The sequence below is a fragment of the Mastigoproctus giganteus genome, chromosome 10 (assembly GCF_048544385.1).
Source record: "Mastigoproctus giganteus isolate SK-2022 chromosome 10, ASM4854438v1, whole genome shotgun sequence".
Lineage (NCBI taxonomy): Eukaryota > Metazoa > Arthropoda > Arachnida > Uropygi > Thelyphonidae > Mastigoproctus > Mastigoproctus giganteus.
The window spans coordinates 98,416,412-98,429,449 of NC_143584.1; the positions used below are offsets into that span (position 1 = coordinate 98,416,412).

Here is a 13,038-nt window from a genome sequence, read left to right on the forward strand (position 1 = left end):
ATAAAATATATGCTGATATAATGATGCATTATCAGATTAAAACTATAAAGCTATATGTGAATATTTTATAAAAGTAATGGTAGATAAAAAAAAAAAAAAAAAAAAAAAAAAATTATTTAAATAAAAATGCAGTTATTTCCCCAGTCGGTGTAAGCAGATTTATGTTCTTCCTATTTTTGTTCTGCTGTGAACAACGGGACAGTTGTTATTAGCTAGACAGTTTGGCTGCAAAAACATATGAAAGAAAAGACAACCCTCCCCAACTTCTGGATAAAACTTTTTGCATTAACCTTCCGCTGCTAGTATGTTGTGACAGATCCTCCTGTGTGTCTTTGCCTACCAATATTCTTATTTCCATGTGGCATTTGTGAGATGCCAGCAAAAGATGCTTAATTTTGCTATAGAAGTATGGTTTTGCTGGCTAAATGCAAACAGCTGACGAAAGTACAGATGTTCACATTGTATTCGCCAGATGCCATGTGAGTATTTGTGTTTTGATCCGGGAATCATTTACCTTAAATTCTAAAAAATAAGATAAAAACTTTATTATTATTGATTTCTGCCATTTATTTTTATATGGTAATTTTTAATTGAGTGTAGCAAATCATAATTAATCACTGGTTTCAGTTTGGAGGGGCTTATGTCAACCTAATGTTAAGAACCAGGGGACATACTTCTGAGAAATCATTTTGGGTTCTCCATTACTTATTATTATGTGAGTAAGTTTAGTGCGAGTCACTAAACTTGCTCACAAATAGCAAGAGAATGAGAACTTTGTGACTTTTAAACAAATTTCCCATGCCATAAATGTAATTATACACCATAAACATTGCAGATTACTATGTGTCATCTGCCAATACTGCCCTACAAAGTGAACTATGTGTTCATTTTCTGGAACGCTTGTGGATTTTTATGGCTCTCAGTGAAATTGCTATCCCATGCCAGAACCATAAAAAAAAAAGCCTCCCACGTGGATAATTTAGCATAGCCACTGTACTGTGGATCCCAAATTATTTAGCCTTCTACATATGTTGAAATGACAGATTGCTGGATTATCAGATTTCTACTGTATATTAAATTTCATTCATTCCATCGTGTGGGGGGGTGGTTTTTTTTTTTTTTTTCTGATATTGCTGTATTTGATACTTTTAAAAATAGTTTTTGAAATAGTTTTGATACTTTTAAAAATAGTAATTTAAAAAATTACTGTTTAATTCTAGTGAGGTATTATTTTTTTGTTACATTTGTAGATGGATATTGAGCACATGAATCGTTACGTTAGTTCTGTCAATCCAGCAGTGTATCCTCATCTCACTCTGGTTCTACTTGGCATTGGAGTGTTCTTTATGGCATGGTTTTTTGTGTATCCTTAAGTATTTCAGAAACAGAAATTTAAAAAAAAAAAAAAAAACTGGGAACAACTGTATTTAAATGTATATATGTAAGACAGTAAACTATATGATGAAGTGTTGCTACGTATTTAGAAATGACCAGTCATTTAAAATGATTATAAAGCAGTTCTCATTTAATGAAGTCTCAGAAAATAAATTATTTTAATTTAGTTATATAATTAAAACACCCTTCCTTTACCATTAATCTTGGCTGTTTTCACCTCATTTTAGAAGGCATGGCAAAACACTTCACTTATTAATGAAGTTGTTGCTGCTGTTATGTTATTTGATATTTTTGGCTTTTTATCCTTTATACTAATCCTGATAAGTGTGCCCACCTTGCATTCTCCAAGAAAACCTCTCATTTTAATCTTAACCCTCTTATTGGATCTCAGCCAGTTAAATATTTAGATCTCTTTTTTTTAAAGATCTTTGAGTACTCTGATATTCAACTTATTTTTCATTCTTATATTAACTTTCTTAAAGCTCTATCTCTCTGATCTGTGAGTAGGGAAACAACGGTTTCTTTGTGTAATAGAGGCAGCCAGAGAGTGTATTGAACCATTGAGGTTATTTGAGGGAATTTTTGGACTTGGGTGAGATTTCTGATTGGAGAACTGCCAATGTACAGGAACTCCCCGACTTACGTAAGGGTTGCGTTCCGGGGAACTCTACGCAAGTCGGAATTTCCCCCATGCTTGTGCAGCACTCACAACTGTGCCTGCTGAATTCATTGAATCAAAAAAAAAAAAAAGTTCGAACGTGTAAATAGAATTATTTATTGTATTTATTCAATTTTTTATCTCATGTGCAGAAAAAATTACAAAAGCGTGCAATTTAAAAAAATTTATAAAATTACAAAAAAAAAGAGAGGAGACAGGCATACCATCAGTAAGTTTTACCTCTCGAGCATCGGTGCCAGAATTGACGTCTTCAGCTGATAAGTATGCTGCTGCGGAGGGTTGAGGGCTGTGGAGATTTAGAAGGGGTAGGCCACTGAACCTTACGAAAGAACATATTAATGGCTTTTTTTCTTTTCATCATAGATTTCTTTGTAGCAAGCAAGCATATCATTCACCCCTCTGTTAACTTTTAAGAATCATTCGCTGTCAGGATCCATCTTCTCAAACCTTGCCATTGTCGATGCAATTTCACAACATGCCATTGCCATCTCTCTGGTGATGAATCGTCTCGGTTCTTCATTTGGTTCATCTTGAGCTTCGTCAGCATTTTCTTCTTTCACTGTCGCTGCCTGCAAGTCAATAAGTTCTTCATTAGATAATTCTTTCTCTTCTTCATCTAACTCCTCCACGTCTTTGGCATCAACCTCCAACTGAAGCAGTTCTGCAACCTTTACAATCTTATCTGTAACCTCTTCATATGATTCGTCTTTTTCAAATCCTTCGAAGCCTTTTACGTGCCGTGGGCATATTTTCTTCCATGTGCCATTTAAACAACTTTTAGTAATTTCCTCCCAGGCCTTATTAATGTTTAAGATGGCGTGGTAAATATTGTAAGATTTCCAAAAATCTCTTAACATAAAATTTTTCTCATCGTCTACTGCAGACAATGCCTGAGCAAATGTGCAATAAATAGTATGCTTTTAAATTCGAAATAACACCCTGATCCATAGGTTGGATGAGTGAAGTCGAGTTTGATGGTAGAAATATGACTCTCGCGTTCGAATTGAAATAATCTAGATGCATAGGATGTCCAGGAGCATTATCTAATAAAAGCAAAATTTTGAAAGGAACGTCGTTGTCTTCCCAATAATTTTCAACCTTGGGAATGAAGCAGCATTTAAACCAATCCTCAAAGAGAGATATTGTTACCCATGCTCTCTGGTTCGATCAGAAATGCATGGGTAGGGTGGCTTTATTGATGCCCTTAAATGCACAAGGATTTCCAGAATGGTACACAAGCAGTGGTTTTAATCTGTAATCTCCCGCTGCATTAGCCCCAAGCAAGAGCGTGGCCCTATCTTTTGGCAATGTATATTTGATTTGGCATTTTTTTTTCCAATACAGAGCAGTCTCGTCAATGTTAAAAATTTGCTGTGTTGAATTTTTTCGAACACATCACAAAATTTCCCTACAGCTGCAGAATTGGCACTGGCGACCACACCGCATACTTTAACGTTGTGGAAACCAGCATGATGCTTGAACCTATTAAACCACCCGTTGTATGTCACGAACTTGAGTTTGTGTTCACAGTATTTATCCTTAATATCTTTATAAATACTTGTTGCTTTTGCTTGAATGGTCATTAGACTCGGGAACACTCACTTCTGAATCTGATTTTCCATCCATATTATTAACAGCTGTTCCATCTTCGATATAGCACCTGAACGTTGTTTTGTGATCACTGTTGATCTTAAGTGCATTGATCCTTTGACATGTTCTTTTATACATGCACTGTCTTTTAAAATAATATTCACTGTTGAAGCAGCGAGACCTAATTCCCTTGCAATACATGACAAACTTTGTCCTGCTTTGTACTTCTTAACTATTTTCATCTTCATTTCTGAATCAATTTTGTTTTGTTTTCTGGCACTACCACCACTTGCACTTTTCGTTGGTTGCTTTACCTTCATCATTGTAATACGTAAATAGGAATGAAGAGAAGTTTCTGAAAATTTGTTTTTTTATATGGTTGAAGATTTCAATGAAGGGGAACACATTTCACCATAATAGCATAAAAACCCACACAATTGCAGTTATTGGTATTATCACAAATGCAATGAGATAGAGTTTACTGTCCGTTTATAATTAGATGTACTAACAGAAAAGTCCAATAAACTGGAGAGTGCAAATTGTTTTTATTGTTTTGTGGTAGTGACCTTCAGAAATGTGTTTTTAGAAAAATATCACAAAGGCATTTGAATTGATTCTTATAATGGGAACATATGATGACGATGAAAGTGTAGTGCAATTTCCATTATAAATATGACCTTTTAGAGAGATGAATAACTTAGTAATACAGTAAACCCCCGCTATTCGCGGGGTTACGTTCCTGAGAAATGTCGCGAATACCGAAAACGCGAATACTTAGTTATGGCTCCCATAGTAATAAAGGAGTTCCGTTCCAAAGTATGAAATATATATAAGAAAAACTAGTCTAAAATTTTTGTGTATGTATGTATTATATGTACCTTCAAATATGACTATGTATATAGACAGTACATAGTGAAATGCAAGCATATGGCATCGAAATGAAAATAAGAAACAATTTAATATTAAATGTAATATTTATTAGAAATTTCAAACAAATCTTTCAAACCAGCGCCTTTGGTAGCAAAAAAAATTATCCCGCCAGTGCTATCACCAGTTTCGCTAAAGTGTTGATAAAGGAGTTTTGCCTTTTCACGAATGATGAGTGAACTTAACGGAATTATATTTTGAGTTCGGTCTTCTCTCCACAGATTTAAAGCCTTTTCCATTTTTTTCTAATTTAACATCACGAGTTACAGAGCAAATTTTTGAAGCAATTAGCGCGTTTTCACGGACACTACTGCAGATTTTTTCTTCTGATTTTTTTGATTGATCGTACCGTTGACTCATTGATTTTATAATGTTTTGCCACTGAAGAGACACTTTCACCATTAGAAATTTTGTCTAATAACTCAATTTTATTCGCTAATGTCATCACCTTCTTTGATTTTCACATTTCCCTTGTTATTCGTAGCCATATTTTTGTACGGGTAAAAAAGAACTTGTCCACAATAAGGGCACTTTCTTCCATTAACACACTCGAAAAAGTCTGTTTTACACTGCAAAACGGTAGATTTATCACTTTTGTAAGCATATCAATTTATAAATTGATAAATTTATTCAATTTATAAGCATATAAATTAAAAGCCAACGACCAAACCTTCCATGACAAGCGCATAACATATACTGAACAAGGATTAGCGAGAAACATCCACGCTCGTGATTTTGTCACCCCTCTCCCACTACCCACTGAATGCTGTTTTGACCGGGAAAGATAATTTTAGCCACGCCCATGTTTTTTTTTATGGCAGAAAATATTCACGGCGCTTTAAAATTCACATTTTTTAGGTTTCATTTTATATTAAATCAGCGATCACGAATACAGATACCGCGAATAGCGGGGGTTTACTGTATAGCGAAATTTTCAACTTCCAAGGACTTAAAACAAATTACGAAAAAAACCAAAAAAAAAGAAAAACAATGTGCTATTGGGTTCACATTACAATATTTTCAAGATACAGTCAGTCCCCGTATAACACGTATTTACACTACACAAATTTGATCATACACGATTTATAAATAGGGGAACGATATCGTATATAACACAAACCGAATTCGCCTTTGTTTACAAGAAATGGCATTCGAACGCAGAATCACCCTAACTTAACGCAAAATGATAGGAATGAAGAGAATATTCTGAAAATGTATTTGTTTTTTATATCAGTGAAGGGAAACACATTTCACCCTAATAACGTAAAAACCTACACAATTCCAGCTATCAATATTATTGCAAATGCAATTAGATCAAGTTTACTACCAGTTTATAACAGATTCCACCAGCAGAAATGCAACTGGAAATTTGTTTTTATTGTTTATGGTAGTAACCCCCCAGAAATGTGCTTTAGTCAAATGTGAGGTGTTAATGGTGTCTCTGCCTTTATGGTGTTGTTTATTCAGTTGCTGCATTTGTGCAACAAATGCAGCAACTGAATAAACTTTGCTTATTAAACGTAACTGAATAAACTTTGCTTGATAAACGTAAGCTTTGTTTACGTTTATCAAGCATGCCTCCTCATTTTGTAATTGTGTTTTATTCCTTAAAAATGAGTAAAAGTTGTGAAAAGGAAGTGCCCTGGTGAATACACTACAAGTTCAGAGAGAAAAAGAAAAGCAATATCGATAGACAGAGGCGGACTGGGTCAAAAATTCTTACCCGAAAAAATTTGTAGCAGCCTCATACTAGCATTTATGGCTAAAATCACACTTCTGGCCAGTTTGCCTCTGTTAGAGATTGTGAAACACTGAGCGAAATGAAAGAACATGTGATATTGCACGTGCTACAGGCCTAAATGAGGCAACACCAAGAATTAGAAAGAATGCAGAGAAAATAGTCTAATAAAATACGTATTTTATTACGATTATTTATTGTTTGGTAATTATTTGGTTACAAATGTGTGTTCAATCTTGGGTGGTCGGCACCTAACCCTATTTTTCCCACAGGGAATGTTTTTTATATTGCATGATTTTGCATTGGACAAGGGTTTCTAGGAACAAAACTATCGTGATATACGAGGACTGACTGTACCTCCATTTATTCCTATAGGATGCAAAATACACTTCCACAATTTTTTAAAGTTTGCACCGGCCGGCAAAAACCTGCGTAAAGTCGAATTTCCATAAGTTGGAGTTCCTGTATTGCCAGTACATAAAGATGTTTTTAATATTGAAGTTGCTAACCACAGGCTGCTTAGTCGTACTTCAGTGATATGGAAAATCTTAGAGGCAGTGAAGAAAAGTGCAAACCAAGGACATTTTAGATAGAAATGGTATTCTGAAGGACACGTAACATGGTTTTGTTAGTGAAAGTTATGTTTAACTAACCTAAGCTATTTTGATACAGTTACTTTTAAACCAGATGTAGGGAACAATTTGTTATAAAGAATTCCAGAACTATTTGCCATAAATTCAAATTACAGGGGAAGAGGTTTAGATTGTAGAATTTTTCTTGTAGTCAGCGAGTTGATTACTGGAACAAATTGCCTCTGCAGGTAGTTAGGGCTGACACTTTGAAAAAAATTTAAAGGTCAACTGCATTGGCAAAAGGTCATATGTGAGGAGGGAAGTGCATAATTTGTATTTTCTTATTTTTTATTTATTTTTGGTTGGTGCATCACAAAAGCCTGTGGCTTCCTTGCACCGTATGGCTAACACAGTCAGTTCGCCTATAACGCAATGTACATGTGATTCTAAAAATCTCCGTATTATGGTATTTCGAACATTAAAAACAACGGGGCTTATGTGAAAAATAGGGGTAGGATAAAGCACTCAAAAAAAAAAAAAAACGTTCAGCCTGTAAGTAAAACACAAAAAAAAAAAGGGTAGAAACTCAGTAAAATTGTTAACACAAGTTTAAACACCTTAAATTTCTAATAAATAAATAAATATTACAGTAAATATATAAAAACACTGTAATATTTACATATTAATTGATATTTCTGTTCACTGACTTCTTTTATTTTTTTGGATTGGGAAATACAAAACAGTAAAAAAGGACATGACAAACATGGGATGCACAAGTGAGACAAGTTTATGAAGCTTAAAAAATAGGAATGATGAGAAGATTCTGAAAATTTATTTTTTATATGATTGAAGATTTCATGGAAGGGGAAACACATTTCACCATAATAATGTAAAAACCCACAGAATTACAGCTATAAGTATTATTGCAAATGTAGTAAGATCGAGTTTACACCATTTATAATTATATTGCATTAGCAGAAAACTCCAATAAACTGGGAACTGCAAATTGTTTTTGTTTTATGGTAGTGACCTCCAGAAATGTGCTCCTCCGCTCACGCTATCCCACCACCTGAAATTTCTGTTCAAACAGAAAAATGTGAGCTCCTGCATTGAGATGCTTTTAATAGTGTCAGCTTACAATATTCCATGTTATCTTGTGAATACAGTGAAGAACAACAATGTGTCTCCGACCAATACAACTACATTAAATGGGTAATATAGCTCTCACACATTTCACATTTTTTAAGCTTTATAAACTTGTATGTATTGTTGTACAGCTCGCTATGTTCAGCTTATTGCCAGCTTTTGCGTTCACCTGGTGTTACTAACAGATGAAATCACCATGAGCCAATGCGAAAATTGCGTTATACTTGCATTGTTCCCTAATATATCAGTCGCATTGCTAAAATGCGTGTTATGACTGTACTAATAAAATCTTCGGGTATTCTGATACTAAACTTATTTTTCATTCTCATATTAACTTTCTTAAAGCTCTGTCTCTGAGGTATGAATGTTGAGGCAACAGCTGCTTTGTCTTTAACCCAGTTATCATTCTCCACTACGTATATAAAAACCTGCCTTCTTTTTTTCTATCATATATGCAGCTGAAATCTAGTCAGCTGTGGTATCCTTTCACATTGAGTCTCCTCTTGATCAAGTATCACCTATTAACATGTGCTAACCTAAAAACTGGCCACAAGCACACCATCTCCTGTAGTACAATGACAGAAAACTTAAATTGGTTTCATTTCTTGAGTAAAACCCAATTTAAGATAGAAACGCAGTATAAAGGGCCTGCCTGGCATTTTAAAAACTCTTCTCAAATGTTAGGCAGACCCTTTCTATTTGGGATAGGGTTGGCTGGCACAATCCCCCCCCCCCCAGGAGAACTAGACTTGCTGCCATTAATTTTAATTCCTCTCTTTTTATTGAATCATTTCTCTTATTAGGTTAGGTTCTTTTTTACTCGCAACTTATTCAATTTCTTAATGTTGATGTATTCCTATTCTCCGTAGATCACTGTTTCCTCAAAGAATCTGTTGCCACGTGTATGTTCCTTATTTTATTTGATTTATTTACCTGATGTAAATAAACCTCATTTTTTTTTTTTTTTTATTCACTATCCTTGTGATCTGATGTAAACCCCTCTCTCTTCAGCCACATTGTCATATTATTAATAAAGCTGCTACTTGGAGGTTTTCTGTGTAGTTTTGTAAGAATGTAATTGATATCAGATGTATTGTTATTTGGTCTTTAAACTATAAATTTCTAGCAATAAAAAATTGATTTTATAACATAACTGTAGTATGTAATGTAATCTAAAATAGTGTAGTTTGTACTGCCATCAAATAAGCAGATTAGTGTAGCATTATTATTTGGTAATTCTTAGCTTCATGTGTTGTTTTAAATTAAATGAAGGCTAAAATCATGCTTCAGATTAGAACTGCAAAGCAAAGTGATGAAAGTACCTCAAGAGTTGCCGACTGGGCTAGCCGGGTGGGTAAAGTGCCTGCCTGCCTGCCTGCCTGGCAACCCAATGGTCGTGGGTTTGAATCCTGCCTCAGGCTTGGATCAGAGTAAATGCAAAAACTTTGGGAGGTGCATTATGGCCACAGAAGCCGATGCGCCAACAACTAACAAAAAAAAACAAGATTTCTTGTTTGCTACTGCAACAGAACATGTTAGCAAGATGTTCTGAGGGCAGAAATGTTTCAAATGAGCGGGTAGCTAATGCCAGGGAAGCAAGCTTAAATAACTGTGTCAGTGCTGTATTCCCATAAGGTAACATGTATTTGTGAGTGGCAGTGTGTGCCATAGGATATTTCCTAATAAATGATGGAATAGCTGACTTTACTGTTGCCAAAATTAATTCTTTGCTTTTTATAATTGTTCTTACAGTTGAACCTGCCAGTCCTAAATTACACTAGTCAACACGTAAAATGTTACGAAAATGAAAATACCCAATCTTGACTAATTTTGTGCTGCTGAACATGAAAGTGACATTAAAATTTGTTGATTGGCTCTTGTTTTTGAATTACAGTTGAATTGTTTTTGAATTACAGTATCGTATTAGCAAGTTACTCTACATTATTAACTACAGCTCTCGGCAACTCTTCAGTTTCAGTACCACAACACTCTTATCACGTGATTGACAATTGTCGCTTCGTCCTGCATTGTGTGGTAAGTAGTTGTCACCCCAAGTGCATCCTCGAATACGGTTAGGTACTGGGTGATTTGTTTCATGTAAGGTTAATATGCTCCTTAATGGTGTGAATAGTCTGGATGACTTTAGCATTAGTCTGTTACATATGTGGAGAAGTCACGATAGCTTCAAGAAAGTGTCCCTTAACTCGAGCCATAAAAAAGGCTTACTTTTCTTGTACTTTATGTTCCACTGGGCTCCACACATATGCTGCACTTTTCTTGGCTTACTTTTCTTGTACTTTATGTTCCACTGGGCTCCACACATATGCTGCACTACCTGTTCATCAAAACTCAACATGTGGGTGAATCGTTTTGTGCTCATGATATGGAGGGAGCCAACTAAAAAATCACGTCACAGACTGTTACTTCTGTATGGTGTCTCCTATTAGAAAAGGGATGACAATGAAGAAAAGTAGACAGTGACATACTCAAATATACTACCTGCAATTCATCCTGTGTCTCACGGTGAAGTACTACCTATTCCTGAACTACCCAACCATTTCTTTGTAGACTCTGATGAAGATGAAGACTGATTAACATCAACTTGATATACACAAAGAAGTACAGCAGCTGTCTACATCAAGGGATCCACCATTTTGTCCCAACCACATATGATCACAAAGTGAGCTTAATGACCTCATCAGGGATCTTGAACTGCCAAAGAATAAAGTAGAGCTTTTGACCTCAAGGCTACAACAGTAGTATCTTCTAGATCATTCTGTGAAAGTGACAACATTTTGTACCTGAGATAAAGACTATGATAAATTCTATCAAACAGAAGGTGAACTCTAGTGTTTGTAAGGATGTTGATGGTCTAATGGCAGCAATGAACAAGAGGCACATTCCTGAAGAATAGCAACTATTTATAGACGCTTCTAAAGTTAACCTTAAGTCTGTGTTATTACACAATGGAAATATGCTACCTTCAATACCTCTTGCGGATGCCATCCACAAAAAAGAAACATGCACAAACATGGAGAACATCCTCTTAAGTATACGCTATCAGAAATATAAGTGGCAGATATGTAGTAATCGTGATTTTATTAGGACCACAAAAGGGTTACAATAAGTATTGTTGCTTTCCCTGTAAGTGGGATAGTCATGCCAAGGATATGCACTACGAGAAGAGGAGCTGGCCTCAATGAAAATCATTAATATCTGGAATGAAGAACGTAGCATTTGAACCTCTGGTAGATCCAAATAAAGTTTTGCTTCCACCACTACACATCAAACTGGTGCTCGTAAAAAATTTCTTGAAGGCTTTGGAAATGAACAGTTCTGCATTCACATACTTGCAAGAGAAATTGCCAAGACTTAGTATATTATTATTAGCTTGAGGCTTTTGTTACATCAGCCAAAAAAAAAAAAAAAAATGCTGAGTTACCCAGATTCAGAAGTAGAAGGGAAATCATTAAGAAAGAGAAGAACAATCCACAGCTCCAGAACCTGGGTATGCCAAGCCCATACTGACCAGATGTAAGCCCCTGGGGTTAAGTATAGAGAAGAATAAGGCAGGCATTTTCATTGGTCCACAAATAATGCAACTTTTCAAAGACAAACAGTTCAAATGTGTCCTTAGCGATAGTGAGAAATCAGCGTAGAAAGCCTTTCAAAATGTTTCAACTGGTTTTCTAGGAAATGTTAAAGCTGGCACCTATAGGCAGCTTGTGGAAGAAGGTGCATTTCTTCCTGCCAAACTGGTGTGCCTTCAGCGACCAACATGGTGAGTGCTTCCATCAAGACATTGCAGCAATGGAACAAAGATACAAAAGCAAATGGAGTGCTGCCATATTAGCTGATTATAGTTGGATGGTGAAAGGGGATGCTCCCAAAGCTGAATACTGCTAAAGGCAAAAAGGTCCCATGTTTGATACAGATATATTCGTAGTTACATCTTACTGCCATATAAATATAAAAAACTACTTTTTTGAAAACAAGAGCCAACTGCCATTTTAAGCACTATTTCCATGTTTAGCACCCCAAAATCTATAAAGTAAACTTACTCTCATGCCCATAACAAGATATGACCCAAAATTTGTTGTTCAGTGTTATTGTGCACACATCCACTTGTGGTTGACCGGAATCGATTCACTTCAAAACATCTAATTTAATTTTCAAATTCAATCTTTTTCTTACCTTTGTAGTCTTCATACCGCGTACAGACATTGCTTTTTTTATTATCTGCCGTTATTAACTCTTCAAAAATGTAACTGAGTTGCATTAATTGTGATACAATGTTCAAGTAAACTGTCTGTTAAGGACATTGTGTAACACTGTACTGAGTGATGGCTAGACATCAGATAAATGCATATAACACAAATATTACAAGCAATACTGCATATTCCTTAACTTGATAATTTTTTCAAATGTTGATCTACGAACTACATAACAAGTCACTGTACTGCAATTAAATCAGTGTGGGAAAATTTCTGAAGTCAATGTGGGAAACATTTTAATGCTGTTTTGCTATTCATTGTCATGCTGTCGACTACATCAGATGAAACATTTTCGTTAAACATTCCAAAAATTCAATCTGTAAAAGAATTCAATTCAAAAAATTCAATCTGTATGCTGGAAAATCAGAAATATAATGCAAAACCCAAGGCAGTCAGAGTTGATAGTTTATGTAACAGAGTAATATAAAAAAAAAAAAAAAAGTATCAGGAACGAATTTTTGAATAAATATAATACTGTTTAATGAGTTCTGTAGGTGAGGAAAAAGATGAAAATCACATGGCACAAAGTTAAATTGAATGAGGATGTTGTGAGGCAGTTTTGAAAAAGTTTAAAATTAATCATTTCAAACACCTTTTCATGCTGTTATTAACAGTATGACCTCCTGTTATAAAATGATAGTTTACAGTATTAAAAAATAATCATAACATAACTTTAAATCTGTCGATCCAAATTTTTAATTCTTTGGAGTCTTGCAT

At 35.0% G+C, this 13,038-nt stretch overlaps 1 protein-coding gene across 2 annotated transcripts in view; it reads left to right on the forward strand.

Annotated features, from left to right (window-relative positions):
- Positions 1-13,038, forward strand: part of kud (oligosaccharyltransferase subunit 5 kud) — a 66,195-nt gene that overhangs the window by 31,386 nt on the left and 21,771 nt on the right. For both annotated transcript variants that reach the window (XM_090382700.1, XM_090382701.1), the window contains exon 2: positions 1,251-1,363. In XM_090382700.1, the coding sequence (XP_090238826.1) occupies positions 1,251-1,363 (113 nt within the window). The remainder of the gene's footprint in view (positions 1-1,250; positions 1,364-13,038) is intronic.